General features: G+C 38.9%; 1 protein-coding gene across 1 annotated transcript in view; it reads right to left on the minus strand.

Moving 5' to 3' along the window:
• Positions 1 to 25,085, minus strand: part of INO80D (INO80 complex subunit D) — a 55,934-nt gene extending 30,849 nt beyond the window's left edge. Inside the window, exons 1-3 of the mRNA XM_081935693.1 lie at positions 23,155 to 25,085; positions 4,621 to 4,716; positions 4,283 to 4,529 (exon numbers count right to left, since the gene is read on the minus strand). Of these exons, the coding sequence (XP_081791819.1) occupies positions 4,283 to 4,500 (218 nt within the window). The 5' untranslated portion in view covers positions 4,501 to 4,529; positions 4,621 to 4,716; positions 23,155 to 25,085. The remainder of the gene's footprint in view (positions 1 to 4,282; positions 4,530 to 4,620; positions 4,717 to 23,154) is intronic.
• Positions 25,086 to 25,341: the final 256 nt, after the last annotated feature.

Consider the following 25,341-nt stretch of genomic DNA (forward strand, 5'->3'; position numbering starts at 1 on the left):
CCTTGCAGCACTCAGTCATTCAGTCAAGTAGGAAGTATAAAGCCTCACATCATTTTTGTACTCCACTGAAGGTTACCTTCTACACTATTCTGCAAGCAGAGCTAAATGAATCAGAATAGCCCACTATAACTACAGATAGTCAAACACACAAACACCCTCCCCCTCCCCCAACATGATGTAATTTTTTGGTTGGACTTTGTCTTGCAAGGTTTAAACTTTAGAAGTAGATTCAATGGATTCTTCTACTACACTTTAGCAATTACAACAATCACAGAATTATAATTTCCCTGTTCTTCCTGGTTTTCAGGAACACTATGATGAAAATACAATGTGTAGACTGGAACATATAGTGCAAGACATCTTGGAGGAAAAATGTTTTACATTTGAACATACTATCCCTTGAAACAGCATATTTTCATTACAATATACTCTTGGATGATCAAATGGCAAAGGTGGCCAGGAACCTCTTTTTCCAGATAAGATAACTGGAATAAAATTTACTGGAGCTCATTCACTTATGTTAAAATTATTCCAGTTATATGATTGTAATTCATTTTACACATAGTTTAAAAACATCAGCAAGTTCCAAAGCAGCTCATACAAAATGTAACTAGAATCTTCCCCTGGTAACTTGAACTATATTATTTCCAATAATTATTAATTTGTTTCTATAACTAATCCAACAGGCTGGTTTTGCTTCATTCATTAATTCATTAAATTTATAGGCTGCCCATCTCAATTATGTGATTCTGGGTGGCTACAAAAGTTTTAAAGCAAGATAAAACATTATAAAAAACTAATAAATAACATACATAACAGGCAAGATAAAAACCAACCAATGGAACAAATAACACAACCATGATATCGGCTCAATACACTTGGGTCACTAGGCTCTCTAATACCACATACAAAGTGATAAACAATTTGAATAGGATTGGCATGCTGCGTTCCAAGCTATCAGCTTCAGCCACTATCGTAACAGCTGATTTTTTTATCAACCACAATTCCCTAACTGAACTCAAAAGTAGGTTCAAACTTTCAGCTAGTATGCTAAAGAACAGGTGATAAGTGATTAAAAGAGCATCAAACATAAATGAAAAAACTATACTGACATCCCATACAGTAGAGATGTCAACATCCAAGATACCTTAGAAGATATTCCCTATTTACAAGAAGCTCTAAAGTTAGAAGATCTAACTGAAAAGCTACAGGAACCGATGGAACACCCACAGAAACAGGGCTAGCCACAGAAGAAGAATCAATAAAGGTTCTAACCAAGCTATGCCAGGAAATCTGGAGAATGACACAGTGGATTGTAGACTGGAAGAATCAATCAACTCTCCAATATCAAAAAAGGAAACTTAACAGAATGTACAAAACTGTACCATATCCTTAATTTCACATGCTAGCAAAACAATACTCATCCAACACAGATTAGAGCCCTACATGGAAGGGAGATGGCAACATTTCAAGCGGGCCTTAGGAAAGACTGAAGAATATGAGGCATTATTGCAAATGCATACAGAAAACTTGAGAAAACCCAAGACATCAGTATGTGCTTCTATGTACTACATATGTTGAATATATAGTAAGGGAAACTAGTTGAGCGAGGACTTAAAAAACTGGATGAAGAAGTATGAATAGCTTGCACTAGCTGATGACTAGTGATAGCTGAAAGCGCAAAGGATGTGCAACCTTACCAAGAAAATCAAATGAAAAAAATCCATAAAATTAAATATAAATAAGAAAATATGGGACAATAGGTATAGAAATCATACTTAGAACTGAAAGTAAAAATACTGAAGTGGTGGACAGATTCACCACTTTTTAGGAGTAAACTACCAATAGTCCAGGAATATATTGCATAACAGCACTTGGTGTTATTGAAGGCCATGAAGGCCTTGGAAAAGGCAGTCAAGCTGCCAGAATGTGTCTGTATCAGGCCTGCTCAACACATGGCCCATGCAGCCTGCTAGGCAGTTTTGTGAACTTTGGGAGGATTTTTTAAAAAGTAATTTGCCATTGCCAGACACTGCTGCCGGCTACAAAAGAAGTACTGCCAAGTGCCTCCAACATCTCAAGCCTCATCAAGGCCATAAGCTCCATTGCTGTTGCCAGAAAATATTTGTAATGCAAGTATATGTAAACATGTATAAGATAAATCTCAGATTATTTACTATTTACACAGAATTAAAGACACATATTATTTATTACATATACCCTTAACAGAATAGCTGAGCTGTTTAAAAATACACACACACATGATAACAACATCAAAAATAAAGTTTAGTGGCACTGGTGCAAAATCTTTGTGGTTCACACTTCTCCCACTTGCAGTAATTATCACTGTCTGTTAAAATGGGAGAGCAAAATGTTGTTGTTTGAGGAGAAACCAGATCTGTATAAAAACCTACCTTATGTATATATTTGGAATAGGACTTGTAAACAAGTTAAAACGTTTGATTTTAACTTCTTTGACCCTCTTTTTACTTTTATCCTTTTAGAGACACCTTATTAAGGCTTGCAGGCCACAAAAAAGCAAAATACAAGAACTTAAGAGAAGAGGTAAGAGAGGATCAGAGCAGTTGCACTATCCATTTTAAGATCTAACCTATCTGCACTGCACTGAAGAACTAGAATGAGACAATGTTATTCAGTGCTATCTATTTACAGGTCAGTGTTGTTTAGCGACCGCAACTGGAATTGGCAAGTTGTTGCTCATGCTGTAGCAGGGAACAAGTCAAGTTATCCATCATTAATTTCTGATCAATTAATCCTTTTATTCCACTGTTTGTTGCTGTATATGTACATATAGTACGTCAATACTATTGAGCTAAAATTTAGGCGCAGCTTTCCTTTGAGGGGATTCAAGAAATGTTTATATTTTTGGAAAATATGCATTATTTAAAATCATATTTCAATATTATTAATATATTTAGCCACTTGAAAGGAGAACTCACAACTATCAGGCCACTAGATAAGCAAATAACATTTAAAACAGGAAAAATGAATGGTTTAGAAAAATATAATAGAAGCAATTTATGGTCCAAGGGCCCATATAGGACATTGTATTTATATTCATAAAATGACAGTCATAGGGAACTTGCCTATTCAGAAAAAGGCTGCAAAAGTAAAATACTGGGTTACAGCCTCCCACCATTTTAAATTTCCTAATAAGTCTTTATGGCATCTATTGCCATAATAATGTCTTATTATCTTATTGGAAATAAAAAAGCTGCTTTATATTGATGGTGCTTTAGGCTATAGCATGCCTGATACTTAATTTTTCTTTCTGCAGTTTTTTAAGCACAGCAGGTTGTGTACATGGGTACTCAGCTTTCATGGAAATACACTAGATTTCATGGTTGCAGGCATACTTTCAAAAATATTAAGTTTGCATGTTTACTGACCCACCATTGAAAATTGGGGGAGGGGGGAAGGGCAATACAGAAAAATTGGATGGAAGTAGGGATATTGACTTTGAACTAGATGATGAAGATAATTTTAACATATTCTGTGTTAAAAGATAAATGTCATCTCTCAGCTATAACCCAATGGCAATATTTACAAAAATACAACATTTGTTAACATATTTTTTGGACCAGCAGTACTTTCAATTTCTGAGCCATTTGAAATACTAAAAGAACTTGTTAAATTCTTTATAGCTAACTCCCCCTATTATTAGTTTTTAATAGATATTTATTAATATAAAGCAATTTGACATACAGATGTTAAGAAATGATTTGAATAAAGAATTAAAGGATCCCGTAGTGCCGTGATGGCAAACCTATGCCACGTGTGCCACAGGTGTTATTAAAAAGGAGAGAAATGCGCATTTTAAAAGTTTGTGTCTTTATCGAGAAGACTTTTCTGATGACCCATTGTCTAATTTTGTGATATTCAACTATTTTCCCAACAGATTCCCCTTATTCTACTCCTCCAGCTAAAATGGAAGCTGTTATAATCAGCTCTTCTAGCAAGCTTTGGGCGAGGAAGGGGGGGGTGGATTCAGCTAGGATAATGTTTGGTCTGGCCCTTGGGAGGAAGGACATCTTTGGTTTTTTTCCACTATGTTTTATAGATTATTGTAAGTTACCCATAGAGTCCCTTTGTGAGATAGGTGGTCATATATGTCCTATAAGTAAATAAATACATTCATTAATTTCACAAATGGCCTCTCATTAATATCACTGATCATTCAGAGATTGATATACTGTAGCTTCCATTATTTACTTTTCTTATCTTGTTGATACTCTGTTTTAGTGTTGCTGCTGTCACTTACCTACGGTCCTCAGATTTAGGGATGGGGTTGGTGCAGCGTTGGCTATTGTACTTCGCCACATATTCACATTGCTTGAAAGGGGCGGTCTTATCCTCCAGAACATGCCTGATACAGAAGGCGTAGCCATTTAAACGCCTCTGCTTACACAGTTTGGGGCTGTAGGAGCACAACGGCTTATTGTCAACCTCAGAAAAGTGTATGTGTTTGCCTTCATACATCACGTGACTCTTTTTCTTGTGAACATCAGCTGAAAGAAAACACCAACAAAAACGTTAAAATGTAAAAGGAGACGCTGCTGACCCACACTGATGTCAATCTATATGAACATAAGGGCTTACCTAATTTTAAATCTTCTGTACCATATTAACATTAGCAGAGAGCCCCAGAGATGCCACTATCTTGGAATGATGATGAGTCAAGATGAAATAGATTGTCTAAGAAAAAAAAATCACAGGAAAAATATATCAAATAATACATTTGAGTGAGTTACACTGCTTATGGCATAAAACTAATTGTGCTCAGATGTAGGTACCTTGATACTTGCCAAAATGTTTTTGTCTCTAATTCCCAAGATGCAAATAGCCTGGCCAATAATTAGAGAATAGTTATCTAAATGTTTACATGCAAAATATATTGCAGATAACATGAACCTCCCAAGGACAGTTTGTTCCACTGAATTCCTCCATTTAATTATGGGCAAAAGTATTTGGGTCCTTAGTTCCATCTGCAACACAACTTTCAGATTCCTTGAAGTTCAGCCCTTTAACCACAGATCTGCAACTTAAAGATTGCATCATATGCAAATTAGTGTACAGTATATACCATGTTTTCCCCAAAAATAAGACCCTATCTTATTTATTTATTTTTGCCGCCAAAAAAGGCACCAGGTTTTATTTGGGGGGGGGGGTTGACAATGACTCACCTCACTTGCGTGCATCATCCCCAGCCTCCTTTTTGCTGTCAGAGGTCTTCAGGAACTTTTTCTGCAGCCCACAAGGCCAGCAAGGCTTTCCTGAAGGTATCTGCAGCCAATAACAGCTCTGGCTCTGGATAATTAGGGCTTATTTGGGGGGGTAGGGCTTATATTGGGCACGCATGTAAAAATCAAGCCGGGACTTACTTTCAGGGTAGGGCTTATTTAGATTTAGATTTCCAGAAATGTTTCTTTAAATAATAACTACTTTCATTGGATAATAAATGGAACAAGGGGTAATGGCTCAACTATTTCATTAAGTACCTCTTCGTAGCTCTAAATGATTTTAATTTCCTCTATTGGGGATCAATATATGTATTTCTGCTTGAAATCAAGTATAAAATATCCACTAAACTTACTAGTGAATTTTGAAATGCAGGACAATGGTTAATCATATATTTTACCTCTAAAAAGTTTGCTTTAAAAAGAAAAGGGTTCAGCTAGTTTTTGAATAATTATCCATGCTACTTGCTCTTGAACTGCCTAAATTGTTCTAGGTTTAAAATGTTTGCTAGCAAGCATATTTGCTTAGCACTTTAAACCAGGACCTTTGATTTACAAAACAATGTCAATAAACATGTGTTAATATATACACCCAAGATGATGATTTATTGTGCTTAAAAGAACAGGTGTCCACAAGCCAACAAATCCCCGTTTAAACCTAGAATACAATTCTGATTTGAGCATATCTTTTGGTTCAAATATCAAATTAAACTATCTGTGCATAACTTGCTTACACAATTATCTAGGCAAAGGAGGGGAAACTAGGAGAAACAATAAGAAAACATTACTATTTTAAAAAACAGGACCCTTTGCTTGAAACATTTAAACAACATTAGACGCATTCTACCATCATCTTTTGAGGTACTGATTGTTAGTCAGAAAGTCATTAGCATGGAACAACTGCCTATCATATTACATCATGCTGCTCCTTCACTGTTATACTACCAACATTTTGCAGATAGCAATCAAATGTATATCTGCAAAACTAATAGTAAATAATAGAAATATGTACAAGATTTGAATGAATTCTAAGTTGACAAAGCTGACTGACCTGAATTTCCCTCCCCTCACTTGTGAATTGATCAAAGACTTTCTGACGGATCATCCACAAACAGTAAGGGTTGGGTCCTTTACATCTTCCACACTGAAGCTCAGCACAGGCTCTCCTCAGGGCTGTGTGCTCAGCCCATACCTGTACTCGCTGTATACATATGACTGCATATCCTCTGATCCATCCAACATCATAATAAAGTTTTCAGATGACACAACAGTTCTGGGTCTCATAACTGGAGGGGACGAATCAGTATACAGGGAAGAAGTCCAGAAGGTATCCACATGGTGCTCAAGAAACAACTTACATCTAAATACTAGTAAGACAAAGGAGGTGGTGCTAGATTTCCGGAAGCACAGAGAGGAACCTGCCCCACTGTATATCAAGGGGGGCTGTGTGGAGAGGGTTTCCTCTTTTAAATTCTTGGGAGTGCTTATTAGTCAAGATCTCACCTAAAAAACAACATGTCTCTGGTGATTGGAAAGGCCCAACAGAGACTTCATTTCCTTAGAGTCCTGCTAAAAAATCAGGTGGAACAACGGCTGATGACCTCTTTCTATCGGTCCATCATAGAAAGTGGTTTAACAGCTGCGGACAGGAAGGCACTACAGAGTGATCAATTCGGCACAAGAAACCATTGGTTGCCCTCTGACACCACTGGATGACATCGCCAGATCTCGCTGCTTTAGCAGAGTAAGGAAGATGCTCAGAGATAATTCACACCCTAGTCAGTGTCTCTTTGCACTTCTGCCATCAGGCAGAAGGCATCAAAGTATAGCCAGCCGAACAAACAGGTTTAAAGATGGTTTCTATCCTTGGGCTGTGAGACTTTTAAATACAACCACAATCACTCCATGCACACGCTAGGCTTTTTTTCTTTTTCTTTCTTTTTTCGTTTCTGTTATAATTTTGCACCAGTGAGGTTAAAACCAATTTCGTTGTATTTAAGTACAACGATAATAAAGATTTTACTTATACTTATAATTCAAACAAATCTGGAAGAGACTTTCTTCAAAGGTTTTTTTCAAAGTGGGACAAGGCTTTATATACCTATAGGGAAAGAAAGAGGAACTCAGCTGAACAAATGACAGCTCTACGTTATAATTACAGTGATCAATTTGTTACCAAATCTCTAGTTTCTATTTTTTTAAAGTGTCAGATTCCCAATGAAAGTGCTAGAAACTATCTTGGTAGTGTGGAGATTTTTATTCAATTTATTTAATCTTCAATTCAATTTAACTGCTAAAAACTTAACAGTTCAAGTCCTAACCAAGGATCTAAGAGCTGTAACGTCTGAGTAGAGTATATAGGCCGTTCCGAGTAAGGTGGTTTTGTGCAAAGTCAGAGTATTCAGATCTGTTAAGTTCAAAATTTCCATGTATCTTTTGGTATTGCTCAAAGGCAGTGATGGCAAACATTTTTCAGCACCGAGCGCCCAAACCAGAATGTGCATGCATGCGCATGCATGTGTGCGTGCCAGAGCACCGGAAACCCAAAGACCAGCTGGTTGGTGCGCGCATCCCTGCTTTTTCGCCATTTTGGGGGGCATTTTCAAGCTGTTTTCTGGTGCCCGTGAAAAGCAGCTGGCGATGGCGCATGTACCCACAGAGAGGGCCCTGCATGCCACCTCTGGCACGCATGCCATAGGTTCGCCATCATGGCTCTAAGGCAGTGGTTCCCAAACTTTTTCAGTCCACCGCCCCCTTGATGCTACAAACTGATCCTCAGTGCCCCCCACCCAGTGGTGGAATTCAAATTTTTTACGACCGGTTCTGTGGGCGTGGCTTGATGGGCGTGGCTGGGGGAGTCACGTGACTGAGTGGTTTGCATGAAGGAATAAAGATAGTAACAGTAAAATTCAAAACTGTAGCAATTAATTGCACATTTATTCAAAATCCAATTTAAAAACCTTTGTAGTTAGTTAATTCAACAAAATTGTTGAACATGATCCAGTGATACCAGGTTTTCAAAGTCTGATAGTCATTTATCAAGAACCTTAGTAACTAGTAACTTAGTAAACTTAGCAAAATTTAGTAACTACTTCACTGTTCAGTAAATTCTTAATGTGATGGATGGGCTTGATGAAGTGATACCAGTTTCCCAATGTCTGGTTTTAAGTCACTTAGCAGGAGTCTTAAATCACCACATTCAGTAATCTGGAGTCATTTTCTTTGCTTGAAGACCACACTGAAGCCGTGTTCCACCAAATATGATGTTGGAAATGCAACAAGGAGCTTCTTAACCACTGTCCATAGTGCAGGATAGCGATCAGAAATTTCTTTCTGTAACTAAAACTCTTGGTACAATTTCTTGAACTTTGGCTTCAGCTCAATGTCACCAACATTTGCTTGAATTATTTGATGAGATTATTGCATGGTACCTAGGGATTCCCAATATGGAAAGTGAGAATGGGAACATTTTAACAGATCTAGGGAAAGGGGGAGGGAAAGGGAAATATAGACAATGGAGTCCAATCCCACTCCTCAACAGTTTGGAAGAATAACTCTAGCAAAATGAAGCCTTTTACCTCTTTGGGGAATCATTTATTATTATTATTATTATTATTATTATTATTATTATTATTATTATTATTATTCCCAATACAACTCATGCAAAGGGTCATCCACAACTACATTACATTTTCCACACTCATATTTGTGATTCCTTATAACTTCTTTAAACTAAACATTTTTAGTACAAATCAACACATTGCAGTTTCCTATCTCTTCTATTGACATAATTAACACCTTATGTATTGAATACAAGTATATCAAGTATAGGTTAAACATGAATTGAATAACATCTAATTCAAATGTATAAGCTGTAAATTTATTATATAATCACAGGCAAACATTGCACTTATGCCTAAGTCCTCTACCCACGAACATTATAAGACAGATAAAACTATCTTAGCTGGCTGTTGTAAATATTACTCTGCTAATTCAACAAGAAATGCTACTGCATGAATTCTTAATGCAGAACACAACTAAAAGTGATTTTAGCAATTTTCTTTCCAAGTTAATTCAAAATGTATATCCAAATGTTCCTCTTATTTTTTCCCCAAGCACTAGGGAGGATTATATTCAAAACCAGGCACTTTTGCTCTGTGTGTGTGTGTGTGTGTGTGTGTTTGCTTGCTTCTGGTCTCCAGAGTCAGAAGGGCCGGTTGGGACCCCCAGAGGTCATCTAGTCCCACCCCAGACAGCGCCTCCCCGCCCCACATTCCCCAGCCCCAACTCCTCTGGGAAGGCTCCGGTGGGGGGGGGGATGCAGAGCCCCTGCAAGGAGCCCCTGCTGCTCTCCCTCACCCTTCACTCTTACTCCCTCCCTCTCTTCGCAGGCCGAGTGGCTGCAGCGTTACTGGGACGGTGATCATGGATGTGCTGTTGCCCCAGAGAGGGGAGGTCTGGCCGCCAGCAAAGGGCTGCCGCCGAGGCACCCCATGCAGGCAAAATAGCGAGTGAGCGAAGGAGGATCAGACAGGGCACCGAGGCCCCTTCGCCTCCCACTTTCTCTTGATGAGGTCGCTGCAACTTGCGGGCACGGACGGACGGAGGTAGCCAGAGTGGCCCGGGCAGGCAAGCGGGCAAGCAATGGAGGATCAGGCAGCTCTCTCGCTAGCTCGCTCGCCTGCCCCCCCCCTGGGCTTCCCCACCACTCTGGCTACCTCCGTACGCCCGCGTCCACAGCTGCAGCGACCTCATCAAGACAAAGTGGGAGCGAAGGGAGGTGAAATGGCCTCCCTTTGATCACTCGCTCCCCCCGCCTGTCCGCACTGCTAGCCCTGCTCTCACTGATTGGCTGGCTCACGAATCGTCCCGCCCACCTCTAAGAGCCCTATCTATAGAAAGCCAAGCAGAAAAAAAGTTAACTGGGTTTAGATAGGGCTCTTAGAGGCGGGCGGGGCGATTGGTGAGCCAGCCAATCAGTGAGTGGGCAGGGCTAGCATAGTGCAGATGGGCGGGGGAAGCGAGCGATCGAGCAGTTTCTGGATAGGTGGGGGTGAGTGAGCAAACTTGTTCTGAATAGCTCGCTAGAGGAGGCCATCTCCAACACTCCTTTGCTGCCCCCCTTGCCTCTTACCGCCCCCCTAAGCCATCTCACCGCCCCCCAGGGGGCAGTAGTGCCCACTTTGGGAACCACTGCTCTAAGGGCTCCTATTACTATTAGTGCAACCATTAATTTCTTCCTCCATAATTGCTCAATTTCAATTTGCAGATTGCAGTATTTCGTTGTTTTTCTAGTTGTTTCTCTTCAATTCGTGCATCACATGGTATTGCAATATCAATGAGCTAGATGTTTTTCTTTTCCACAATAGTTATGTCAGGCATGCTGTGGGCAAGATGTCTTGTCTTTTTGGATTCAAAAGTCCCACAAGATCTTGACCTGTTCATTTTCAAGAACTTTCGCAATTTGGTGTTCCCAGACATTTTCACTGCATTCCAACCCAAAATTCTGGTAAGGCTTCCAATGTATGATTTTGTCAACTCAATCATGACGTTCTAGATCATTATTATTATCTCTTTTATTCATTAAACATGAAACTCAGTCAACTGAACATTTAAAAATATATATTATTATTATTATTACTATTATTATTAGTTAGCCAGGTGTTCAGACTAGGTTTGACATTTTTGTCCACCTATCAGGTCCTTACCATAGATAGGGAGGATATATTATTTTATGTTATATTTATTGTATTGTATTGTATTGTATTGTATTATTATATTATAATTTCTTTTATTCATTAAACATGAAACTCAGTCAACTGAACATTTAAAGATGTGTCACAAATACGATTGATTGGTGCTAATGGTTGATACGGGTTGCTGCCAGCTTCCTAGGTATCAACCAAATATCTTCTTAAAATATATGATGTTCCTGCAGTTCTTTGCAGTTCTGCTGGTGTTATTGCAGGAAGCTGCAATTTCATGTTGTGTTTTGTAAAATTCTTGGACATGGTACAAGGGCCCTGATGATAATGGGTATAATAATGCCATAGGGATAAGCAGATCTGGATGTTTCATAGTGTTTCTTCTTGTTGTTATTATTATCTTAACTATTTCAGCCCCTTGTTCCAAGTTTACACTAAATCTTTCTTGTATATATTCTTCATTCATACTGGAATAATTTTACTAAAATTTTCTTTAGCTAATTCTCCAATCTTATTTTTAAATTAAATAAATCCCCAACCTTTCATTTTTTTATTCTTTCTAATTCTATTTCCATTCCAATTCGGTCTACTAAACATGCATATTTATTTATCTTTATAGTTCCTCTAGTAGTTCATGTTATATCCTATATGGAACCCGAAGACTGAGTCAGAATTGGTGCTGTAACTGCTTACGTCCAGTTAAGTCCCACATCCATATTATATGCCCAGGAGGAGCTATTACACTTGCATAGCTCTAAGGATTGTTTTGCAGAAGAGGGAGCAATTGGGCTAGTATGGCTGCTTGGTGATACTGGCCTTAGTGATGCAAGAAAGTAAGGAGAGAAACAACACTGCTCTTCTGATGTGATGAAGTCATGGATACAGAAGAGGGATTTATTTCACATTGCTACAATTCCCTGGGGAAATTAGCAACAATCTTTTTATAGTGAACACTGTGAAGGTAGGAATAAAGGCATCAGTGAAAATTAGCGCTTTCTTTCTTATTGGTGGAGAGATTATTCTAAGTTTTGAAAACTATTAGGGATTGGTAGAGAAGAGACAGAGTATTGAATGAAATATTTTTATGGGGATAATAGATCCCAGCCCAAGTTGCCTCTTGATACTGCAAAACAAACAAACAAAAATCTTCAATGTGGAGCAATGTTGCATAAGTAAGAAGGTACCTTCAGTTTGTTCTAATATGGACAGAGAAAGCAAAACTGGTACAAGTACAGAATATGAGGACTTCCCAAGCTTATTACGCATAAGCAGCAGAAGCTTGGGCAGACCCTTGTGGAGGACATGAGTTGTAAGAGTAAGAGTGTAAGCATGGGGCTACCAAGGCAATGCTTTCCAACATCACCCTTTATTAATCATTTAATAATGAGACTCTAGGTGAGAAAAAACCCCAGTCCTTTACTCAGATGATGCTCTCAGAAGATTGTCCTGCACTGCCATTTTACAACAACCTTCATCAGGTCACTGTGCAATTCTAAGTTGGAGTTTTCAGAAGAGTTGGTAAACAAAGAGACAATATATTCTCTCAATATACTCCACTGCCAAGATGACATTTGGACTCTGCTAATGGATTAACTGGGGCAGTGCATCCCCAAGAGCATGGAGACAGCCCATAACCAAGGACATCAGGGCTGAGCAAGAATTGCTGGACACATCTACCTTGATCCCAACAGTCAAAAGACATTTTTTTAAATTGTTAGAACTTCTTTTTTCTAATTCTTTCTAAAGGAAAAAAAAGATTTGGGAAATAAAGCAGTTGCACATGAAGGAATGTAGCATCCAGAGTTGGGTTCCTACTGGTTTGGACCCGTTCTCCCAGACTGCTAGTGCTGGCTTCAAACAGAGAGTGAACTGGCTCTTTGTTTTTGTTAAAAGAGGGGCCACCACTTGCCCCTGGTTTATGCTTACCTTTATACCGGTGCATTCAGCGAACCAGTACTAAACCGATTAGGAACCCACTACTGGTAGCATCTCTTAATTTTTGCCTATTTAAGATAAGCAGGTAACTAAAAAGTTAATATTGAACAGAAAGAACACCACAAATATTCCACTAATTAAAAAAAAACTTATTCTGAGATTTCTGGACTATACAAACACCCACACACACACACACACACACACAGAGGGAGGGAGGGAGAGAGGGAGGGAGGGGGAGGGAGGGAGGGATAAACTAAAAAAGAAATGATGATAATCAAATCTTTTCTATTTAATCTCATTTTCTGATTCCAAAATATAATTGGAAATTTCTCGCTTCAAGGAGTTCTTGCCTTTTTATATACTGTACGTTTCCTTGAGTGTCAATTCTATCCTTTTTATTACTTTTCAATTTTTAATTTTCAATTTCTTCTACATAGTCAAGTTATGAGTGAAATCTTTCTTCATGTGCTCTGTGTTCCTTCATTAAGTCACAGAAACAACTTCCATAAACACTGAAGCAATTATTTATTCATTCATTCATTCATTCATTCATTCATTCATTCATTCATTCATTCATTCATTCATTCATTCAATTTGTACAGTCACCCATCTCGCATAACTGACTCTTTTCCACTGATACTGACAATTGTGCCCACCTGGTAAGGATCACATCTTCCTCATTTCAATTAGCCACTCGTCCGCTAAAACAATTGCAAAGACAATACTTGTTCAATAGGTACAAGCTTCTTTGCTATCATTCAGACCTCAGAGACCACTAAATTCATAATTTTAAATCCTGTGGACCACTATTTTTAAAAAAGATAAATAGTATTTAGTGCAATATAAAAAATGGAAATTTTTCTGCACACCACCAACATTTTCTCATGGACCACCAGTTGGTGACCACTGGTTTAGACCGCTCTTCTTCAAATACGGAGGGTTCCTACACCAATCTAATTCTTCCAAAAGCTGAATCAGAACTGCAAAAATGCTAATCCATCTCCCATCTTCTCCCTACTAATGACATTTCCAATATCAGTTACCTCAAAAAGGACAGAGAAAGTTTTTATTTTCAGTCCCTGATTCATGATTTGTTTGGTTTGGGGAAGGGGTTGTATGTATATTTTATAATCTGTTAATTGTTCCTTTGATTTTAATTTCTGTACACTTCCTAAAATCACCTTGGTGAGATAAATAACAAATACTGTATTTTTCGGCGTATAAGACGCACCTTTTTCCCTCAAAAAAGAGGCTGAAAATCTGGGTGTGTCTTATACATTGAATACAGCATGTTTTGCCTCCTGAAACCCCGCCCCTTCACCAATAGCATAGCTTTTAGGAGGCTTTCAGAGTGCTCCTGGGGGCTGGGGAGGGCAGAAATGAGCGAAAAACAGATTGTTTTTTGCTCAATTTTGCCCTCCCCCCATCAGCCCCAGGAGCACTCTATAAGCCTCCTAAAGGCTATCTGTGCCCTCTTTTTATGACAAAAAACGGGCCCATTTTTGTGAAAACAGGCAATTTTTGGCTCGTTTCCCCCCTTACCTCCCGGGAGGACTCTACAAGCCTCCTAAAGGCTATTCATGGCCTTTAAAAAAAGAACAACCCGTTTTCGTGAAAAACAGGGCGGTTTTGGGAGGTTTGCAGAGTGCAAAAACTTTTTTTTTAATTTGTCTCTTCAAAACCTTGGTGCATCTTATACTCCAAAAAATACGGTACATAATATGTTTAGAGGCTCCAAACTCTGCTCTCATTTTCTCCCTCTCAGAAACGCATTTTCTCAACCCTCTCATATCTCCACCATTGTTCATACAGCTACAGTGTGATTTTGAGTGATCTAGACTAAGCATGTCTGCTATTTACATAGACATCACACATCAAACATTTATAATACTATGGAAATTAATGACTCTTTAGTTTTCTCATTCTGCATTTCCATTTATACAATCAGCTCTATATCAATACAAATTTGGCACACGGTATCTCACAAAAGGTTCAATTACACCTAATACTACCTAATTCTGTCTAATAAGAATTGCATTGTAAAGAATGTAAAGAATACTTTTTTCAAATCTCCTCTTCTGAATGAGCATACTCTCAGAAGGATCAAGTATACTACAAATGTCTTCCTATTCTACTGAAAACAGCCTGTTAATTTCAAAATGTATCATTTACTATCTTTTGAAATACATAGATTTTAAAATAATACATTTAACACAATATATGAAACATAGTATACTCTCATTTTCTGACCCATATGTAAAGTTACAATTCTTATAATAAAAACTGTTACAAAAGTATCTTCTGTCAACTGTTTCTAAAAGGCTCACAACTCTAACAGAATCTTTATAACACAAACAAACAAGTAAAGAGGTGATTTGGAGATCCTTTTGAAAAATAATTCTTTTTAGAGGTTATCTTTGCTATAAATCAGAGCCTTTTTTCACCGCCCCGAGTCCCTTTTTTGGGAGAGGGGGCGGTCTATAAGTGTGAATAAAGTAAAGTAAGTAAGTAAAGCTGTGGTTTACACTTTTTATTTTAAAAAAAGAACTACACATTAAACTTTATTTTTAGGCCTCCAAAGACCAATTGTGACACAACACTTGATACAGGTGAGCAACTTTTCAGAATTTAGGGCAAGTTAAAGGAATTGCATGGCTGTGATGCTTTATTAAAAAATAGCAAAAAGATTCGGGTCTTTTGGGGCGGTTACAAAATAACGACTGGGGTCTGGTCCTGGTCTGAGGTCTGCAGGCTGCCCACCCCTAGGACAAATCTATGAAGCATGCCATTTTTCTTGATTTAATGTTGCAGTATTCCTTTTGGGGTTTTATTAATATTACTTTTTTGCTATTTTTAACTTTCTGTTTCTGCATTAACTATTTCGAGCTGCTCAGAACCTTCAGAAATAGAATGGCACACAAACAAACAAACTTTAGTGTGCACAGACTACCCAGAAATTCAGAATCAATCTGTCTGAGCCCAAGCATTGTAATTCCAAAAGTAGGCTGAGAAGAATCAAAGCCTACATCCAAAAGACGATTCAGAAAAATAGACATTTACCCTTTAGCAGAGGAAAATTTCAGTGGTTATAAACATTTGTCCTTTGTTAAGGTCAAAGGACACACTGGAATAAAATTTCCAAACAAAAAGTTGCAAGAAATTGAGATTTTACATAATTTGGTGAATAGATCTTTGAGTGATATTCTTCTAAAATAAGTTTAATAAGTAGCCTGAAAGTGTAAATGCTGAGCTTTTATTTATTTTGGTGAAGCTGCCATGCCATGGCATTTGAAGTGCCACAAAACTGCAGAAGAACAAACTAAGACCAGAACCTTGTTAAGGCTGAGAGCTTGCTAGGATCTCAGAAATCTGAATTCACAAATATCAATTTTTCTAGACATTTATTTTAATAGAAACTAGCACAACTAACAGAGTGACAAGTCACATGCAGGGGTGAAATTCAGCAGGTTCTGACAGCTTCTGAAGAACTGGTAGTGCAAATTTTGAGTAGTTCGGAGAACCAGCAAATACCACCTCTGGCTGGCCCCAGAGTGGGATGGGAATGAAGATTTTGCAATATCCTTCTCCCAGGAGTGGTGAGGGAATGGGGATTTTGCAGTATCCTTCCCCTGCCATGTCTACCAAGCCACGCCCAAGAACCAATAGTAAAAAAAAAATGCATTTCACCACTGGTCACATGTAATTGGTTTGCTTATAAGCTAACAAATTGAGATATAATAAAATCTAGCCCAGTTTTCCCACTGGAAAGACAATGCTTCTGCCAGCACTCTAAAAAAATTTTTTTAAGAAACGTGAATACAAGAAGTAAGAAAATGTTCTAGCTTTTCCTTATATAGTGTTAGATTTTATCATATAATAACAAATGCTACAATATGTTTCTGGCAACTTGATTCTAACCATATTTACTAAGAATCAAGTTTCACTGAAATCAATAATCCTGTCTAATAATACATGTAGGATGGCAACCAGACATTTTACATCAATAAAGTTACAGTCTAAGATAAAAGTCTTATTATACATCACATTACAGAGGTTAATATTAAAAATCACATAGTATCAATGATTATTAATTTAATGAAGATTTTATCATATCATTACCATGTACCTCTACATAGCAGTTATAATGTTAATCTCCCATACAAAGGTTTTCTTTGTATAATCTATAATAAGAGCTCATGCATATGAATCGCAAATTGCTTTTCCTTAGTTTTTGGGTTCATAGGCGAGAGCTTCAAAAACATCTACTAAGATAATACCATCATTAAAGCTCTCCCTTTTCCATAGATATTAGATCACTTATAAATTGATTTTATATGCAAGTTTGCAACTCAACCCCACGTAAATTTACTCAGAAGGATGTTTAATGTGGTTCCATCCCAGACTTGGATGTGCAGCTAGAATAGCTTCCACAGAAACCTGTACAAGTTATTTTCACATGAATTTAGGATCAGAATGAAAATGACTCATATCGTCTTGCTCTTAATACTAACTCCCACATATCAGAAAGATGTTAATTTAGTCCAGGCAAGATTTTTTTTCCCATTATCGTCTGTAATTCTATATTTGAACATTGCAAGGTATTAAAAAAATAAAATACAGAATCTAGATTGCCACAATCCCATATTTCTAAAAATGATAGTTTTAGTACCAAAATATAAGACTCCACCCACATAATGAAATATATGCTAATTTTTTATCCGTGTTATCAAAATGATGTTTTATCAATGAAACATATTCCTTCTTCTAAAATAATCATATTAATGGAAAATGCATTTTGTCTTCAAATTCTTGTACTACAATTTGAATGCATGGATTTCTGTGCTTTCGGAGAATAATCCACCAATTCAGAATACCTACCCATCCACCCTTCATCCACATATGCCAAGTGCAGGACCAGTCACAATCATGAAACAAATGCATTATTATTTCTGAGCCATGAAGTTCTTATTATGAGTAGATTGTTAATAAAAATTCTTCTCCTGATACAGGCAGATGTTGAAGGTAACAGGCTAAATACAATCAACTACACAGGAATATTAAATGGTATTCACCTGAACACAAATATATAAAGTAATCATGAAAGTGTTCATAATTGATCTTAATTCTCTTGCAGTCAGATGGACTAGCAGAACAATATTACAGAAAACTCAATTTAAGAAAAATCTTGTCATTAGGTACCTAGGTTTTAGTTAATTAACTTTACTTAACAATTTTGTATTAGGACAGAGTGACAATGCTACTAGGATTATATTTAGCATTGTTACTTGGTTACCTTGTTTCAAGGAACTGCTCAATTACAATTACATGAGTTTCTAAATCTGGATTATATTCTGAGTATTTTCAGTTTTGTGAACCCAACAAACTTCATCTAAATATGACTGAATACCTCTCCATGCAGGTCACTGGTACATCTCCATGATTACATACCATCCTCACAACTGAGCAGGAGAGCCAATTAATTCCTGGCTCTGACGCCAATACTGTCTTGCAACTGTAGTGCTGAAGCCTGGTAGCAGGGAAGACTTCTTGCTTCATCCCCCTCTGTCATCTCCCTATGTCGCTTTATGAGCCTCACACTACAGCAGAAGAGCTTTCTTTGCAAATGACCTTTAGGTGGTATGAGAAATTAGTTAAAGTGCAGCAAAAACTGGAGATGGGGTTAAGGTGTTAGCTGAGGCCAATTTTTGCATTCCCCTATTGATCAGTTACATGCATTGCTACTCATTCCACATGGAGGCTGAGAAAAGAATTCCAACAGTATAAAAATGATTCTGAGGGGGTCAGAGGAATAAAACAGTTGTTCTATTCAATGCATTTTCTTTTATTTGAAAAAATATATATAAACACTTCTTAATATGCACTGGAAAGTAGAAATGGGGAAAACTAATAATACATAGAGTTGTTATTCTGTAATAAATATTACATATTGCAATATTTAAGCTTAAGTAATGGAACAGGTAGAAAGACTGTTAAGTCCTTGGACCATAAATCTTTTCTGAAAAGAACATGCCAATGATCATAAATGACCAAAAATTGAAACAAAATAATACTTCTTGTCACTTAAAAGTGTTGCTTTAAATAAACTTAATTTTAGGAAAGTATATATTACAATACAATACAATAATACAATACAATAGTAGAGTTGGAAGGGACCTTGGAGGCCTTCTAGTCCAACCCCCTGCCTAGGCAGGAAACCCTATACCGTTTCAGGCAAATGGCTATCCAACATCTTCTTAAAGACTTCCAGTGGAGTTCCGGTTCCGGCGGCAGCGGCGACGGGCAGCTCTTTGCCCGCTCCGGCTCTCCGGTGGGCTTCCCCACTCCTTGGGGGGCACAGGACACCCCGCAGAGGGGTCCTGCCGGAGGGGCGGCATCGCGGGGAGCTCCTGCAGCGGCGGCGGCCGGCGGGAGGTCTCTCGCGCGCCCAAGGCACCGGGGAGCAAGATCGGAGGGCGCTTCGCGTTTCTGCGCCTCGCGCCTCGCTAAAGCCGACCGGAGAATGCAACAATAGAATGAAGCAGCTGCGGTGCGGTGAGGTTGCTTCTCTCTTCATTCCCTATTCTATATGAAGAATTACTCAGCTTTTTTAAAAAAAAAAACAACTTTCGGAGTATTCTGGAGGTGCGGCTGGAGGGAGGGGGGTTTCCCCCCCCCTTGGACAAGCGGCGAGGAATAATTTTGCTCTCAGCCCCCGGGGAAGGAGGAGGGGGGAGAGCCAACGAATGAAGCCTCACCCAGGTTGAGATGATTTCCTTTTCAACTTAATTTCACTTTCTACTGTGATTTGAGGACTTTTGGAACTTTTTAAAACTTTGTTATGCCTCTGTGCCCAAAACTGGCAGGGCAAGATGGCACACTTCCGTTGTCTTTATGAATTGTGAAACCTGACTCCACCTTTAAAATTCAGGCTTCCGGTCTTTGTCTCCGTGTCTCCCAGAGAAATCTCTTGTGGATTGGTACTTTTTGAACTTTCTAGGGGAAACCTTTCATCTATTGCCAGACTTATTAGAGAGATTCTCTTCTGCCTGGTTCTTCTGCTCCCGGACCTCACCTGCCTACCCTTCTTTTCTAACTGTTTATCTTATATATGGACTGAACTTTTAACATTATAAAGGATGGTATCCAAAAAAAACAACTGATGGGGTGGGATATAGACCTGGTTTATAGAGTGAACTCAGCTTACGCTAGAACACACAATGTACCCAGGGAGGTTCACATTAAATTCCTTAGAAAAAGCACAAGAGATGAAATTCTGGGTGTACAAAGGGGGCAAGCATTGACATATCATGATATGGAGATAACCATTCTGAAGCAGATCCCTAAGAAGATTAGAGAAAAAAGAAAAAATTATTCGCAATTAGCGAATAAATTATACCAGAAAGGGGTGTGGTTTAGATGGTTGATGCCTGAAGGTATGCTGATATTCTGGGAGGAGACAAGAATTAGAATTAATTCACCCATAGAGGCGCAGGCCTTTATGGAAAAAAATAAAACACTCCTAGAGAAACCACCAGATACAACAACGGACACGCAGGACACGGGAGGGTCCAGAGCTCTGCCAGTGGAGGGAGATGGGGCAATAGCAAGAAGACTCACATCACAAAAATAAACAAGAAAATCATATTATTATAAACTGACCGAAAGTGAAAATGGAATTATATTTGGATTTTATACTGTAATGTTTGATTGAATTTAATAATAGAACTAATATGCTGATTGTAATCAATTATATACTAATGCATTATATATAAATTTATACTATGGGTATGGAGAGAGGGGGACCACACACACTTTGCAACTGCCAAAATTTGTATACCTGTCCATTTACCCTTTTCCCTATAAATCTTGAAAAACCAATAAAATTTTATTATAAAAAAAAAAGACTTCCAGTGTTGGGGGATTCACAACTTCTGGAGGCAAGCTGTTCCACTGATTAATTGTTCTAACTGTCAGGAAATTTCTCCTCAGTTCTAAGTTGCTTCTTTCCTTGATTAATTTCCACCCATTGCTTCTTGTTCTACCCATTGCTTCTTGTTCTATTAGATCTTGACTTCAGCTCAGTTTTCTGCATTTTTAATAAAATCCTCCCATCATGAAATAGGCATAAAAGATCTAAGCTACAATTTCAGTCTACCATTTTAAGGTGTGACAAAATTGCTGCTATTCTATTTAATAAAAAAATATTTTAAATGTTGGCATTCCATACTGAGATAAAACTCTGTACATGTTTAATAAAAGAATATTTACCATGTTTTCCCGAAAATAAGACAGGGTTTTATTTTATTTTGACCCCCAAAATAAGCACTTCGCCTTATTTTTGGGGATGTCTTATTATTTGTTGAGGTGCAGGAGGTGGCGAGCGTGGTCACCTCATGGCTGCTATGTTGCAATATTTTCGAGGAGGGCTTATTTTAGTGCATGCGCTCAAAAGCCCGATTGGGTTTATTATCTGGGAAGGTCTTATTTTTGGGAAAACAGGGTATATGTGTGGTTTGCAACTGAATTTAGATTTCTGCCAAAAAAGAAATATCCTGCATTCATCTAGGAATCATGAAAATTAAGCACTTGCTTTTTTCAACAAATAACAGATTCAAATTCAGCTCAATTTCAGAAAATGTTTCATATGTGGTTTGAAAAGCTAGAGTTTGAGAAACAGAAGCTCAAAGTTCTCTTGGACTGACCAAGCTGTATCAACAATTATTTGTATCTTCACCAAGACCTCACCTAAATTAGTTTAGATTAGCTGGACTAATTTAAGGAACTTTTCCTAAAACTGGTCCAGAAACATGGTTCATTATTTCTGTGGGGATACAGTCCAGCCTCAAGGACTGAATTTTGTCTAGGTAATCTCAACTATCCAGGCGCAGGTTCACTTTCGAAACTAATCTGAATGATCTTCTGTTCCAACTTTCTCTTTAAGATTTTTTTTTCCAAAACCACCGCCAAACAACTATTTCAACAATCCCTTCCACGTGTCTCAAGGAAGAAACTTTGGACCCAATGCTTTGGCGTAACAGTTACTGGCCGACCCTCTTAAGACCAGGGACAGATCATGAGCTGCCCTACAATTCATTCACAAAACTAGGTACCTTCAATGAACACCGGGCTCTGCGTGACAGCACCTACGGATTCCCGAAATGGGAAGATCGAGTAATCCTAGCCTAGGAAGTTGGGTGGGCAGCAGTCCTGTCCACCCCCTCCCCACCCAGGCTCCAATGCCCTAAAACAAGCACTCCAAGATTATTTCTGGAGGGATTCTTGCAACAACCATGTAGCAAAATTCCCTTCCTCCCGTTTCCCACGACCTTCATTCGGCTCACGGGTGTCGGGGGCATTTCGGAAAGTTTCCACGAGCCGAAGTTTAAATGAGAATTAACCTTAAGACTTTCGAAGGAGAGGCGACGGAGTGGGCTATAGGGCGTGGAGAAGGCGGAGAAGACCCCCACTGCAATTTAGCAAGGGATGCAGTATTCCTACACTCATTTCAGAGTGGGGTTGAATTTAAAACTTGGGAGGAAAGGGGACGGGGATTTCGGAAACTATCGAAGGCTCCGGCGCCTCAAATTAAACTTTAAAGGCCGGCGGCGGGGGCCCAAGAAGACGCGCTCCTCGAACCATGCCGGGGCGCACCCACCCGCGGTAGAAGCTGGACACGGGGACGCGGCCAAAATAGTGTTCAGTGTAATATTTTATCCCAACAATCGCCGGCGAAACCCCTTTCCTCGCCTTCGTTGCCCCGGGCTCTCCGCTGCCGCCACCGCCACCCCCCCCCCCACCACCACACGGCCCACCCGCCCGTCCGTCAACGGCCGGCTCAGGGCCTTGGCCGGCACTCCCGGGCTTAAGCGCCACCCCCGAACCCCAAATCAATGTGGAGTCGGGAGGATGTCGATTGAGCCCGCATTAATCTTGCCGGTTTTGGCCCGCCGGGCGCCGGAGCGGGACCCTGCGGGGGCGGGGAACTCACAGGCCTGCCCTGGGTTCAGCACCCCCGCTCCCCCTAAGACGGCCCGACCCGGAGCCTCTTCCCCACCATTACGACTAAGAGGCCGCCTCGCCCCCCTTTTCCTTTCGCGGCACCCCGCGGCTTCCAAAATCCCACCAGTCCCCCTCGAGGCCTAGAGCGCCCCTTCGAATCCCCGGCCTCGCGTATCCCGCTCGGCCGCCCGCCCTGCGGACATAGCGCCGCATGCTGCTCTACGTGAGCCCGGGGATGGAGGCCGGGCCTGGCTTACCTTTCCAGCTGCTTTTTTTTCTCTCCTCTCTCCTCTCCCCCCTTTCCCTCTGTTGGGCTGACAGACCAGAGTTTCCTCCCCAGCAGAGGGACCGGGGAATGGGCTCGGAGCTGCTTCAGTGCTGAGGAGCTGCTGCTGTTGCTGCCCCCCTGGCTCTGAGGAGAAAGATTCCTGCTTTTAGAAGAGACGAAAGCTTTGAACGGGAGCTCTTTATTATTTTAAAACTACAAAGTGCTCAGAGGGTAGGTGATTATTAAGGGGAATCCCTGAATATATTCTCCAGCAAAGAAGGCAGGGCTGTTGGGGCTGTTCAAGAAGAGAGCTGAGCAGCCTCCTACAGCACCACTACAGGCACTGAGAGGACATAACACCAGAGAGCGCCTTCTCTGCCCTCCAAAACAACAACTTTCCTACCATCTTGGAGGTAGTATAGAGAGAAAGAAGAAGGTGGAGGAGGAAGAAGAGGAAAAGGAGAAAAGTACAGCGCGTTTTTATGAAGTGTGATGTATCAAAAATACTTTCTAAGAGAGATACACGGCGGTGGGGTATGATTTGTGGATCAATTTTCATTTGAAGCTGAAGTGCAACTTAGAATGAAATAATTTCATTCTAAAATTTTCAAGAAGTTTTTCTTCATGTATTATTTAAAAATAAAAATAGGGCTATGTGTGATTTTTTGGAATGAAGTCCAATATGTGAGTAAAACTGTGATATAATTCTGAAAATTTGAAATCTCTCATGGAATGATTAATATATAACATAGCTAAAATTGATATTGGATTATTTTGACAGAACTGGATCTTTTTTACTCAAGGTAAGCTAAAGGAATTAATCTTTTGATGGTGAAATATAGGTTTTTTTAGGAAACCAAGGATAAAAAAATTGAAATATTAGTAAATGCAATATATATGTTTTTCCCAGGTTGCTGTATTTCTAAGTACCGTATTGTAAGGGGTAAATCAAACTGATTTTAAAAACTTTTAAGGATGGAGTTGGACATACAATAGACTGTTTAATGGAGTGTTAACCCTTGTATACATTTCTTTATTTGGCCTGTGTTTTGACTGAAGTACAAAATTTGGGTGTTTTTCAAAGTTGAGAAAGTTATTAAGTTTTTATGTTGAGAGGAAAAAACTTGACCCAATAGGAAGTTGGCTCTATAATAAATGATGAGTTTGTAAAAGACACTGTAAAGGCTAAATTGAACGAGGGAACAGAAAACTTATAATTTTACAGAGTATGTAGTACCTAGAAAATGGCTCATTGAATTTTATATTAATTGCATAGTTAAGAATTCTATTATCTTTGTAATGTTTAACTAAATGTATGTTTTAACTTACCTTAGATCAGTCCTGAATTTATGTTGCACAATGTCTCCGTTTCTTTGATTTGGGCCCTGCAATCATAATCTATAATTTAATTTTTATGAACCATTGTGCATGTACTATACACATACTTTCAGATTACTATCCTGTAAACATAGCAGAGTGAATCTAGTATTAAATTTTTTCCCAACTGTTGGCAATATTCTCTGCTAAACTTGCCAATATCTTCAGTACTGGATATTTAGCAGCAGTTCTGTTGCCTTCCTTGATAGTGTGTTATTTTTGATCTTTAGAAAGGCCAGTCCACTTCATAAGTAAATAATTTAGAATTGCAGAATGGTAAGATTGAAGCTAAAATGGACCATTCTGGTTATCTTTGTATTATTCATAATTGAAGCATATTACAGGATGGAATCTAGAATCTATAAATGTATGTATTTTTTCTATTGCAGTTTGTTATATTATAGGTTATATTCTAACCTTCAATGTGTTATTTATTCTCTTTAATTTAAAAATTTGTCAACCTTATCATGTGGGATAACTGGATGTTTTTCACCATTGTTAAGCTACTGTGATTAAACCCTGGACAAAGTAAAGGGCAGTACCTGTACTGTACAGTATAGGTACTGTATAGGTACTATATAGAGCTAATACATACCCTGTCATCTATATCATGGTATTTTGTCAAAATTAGCTATATTGCTGATGTCTCACTGATTACTACACAAGAGTGCAGGTTTTCCATGTGAGCTTCTCATATAAAGCCTCCATATATTTTAATTTGGCAAAGCTAGCATGTAGTTGAAAGGAGAGGCTCAGTTTTTGCTTGGCCAAGAAAAAGGAGAACTTATTTGGACAAAAG

Source organism: Natrix helvetica (assembly GCF_964273705.1).
Source record: "Natrix helvetica genome assembly, chromosome: 1".
NCBI classification, from domain to species: Eukaryota; Metazoa; Chordata; class Lepidosauria; order Squamata; family Natricidae; genus Natrix; species Natrix helvetica.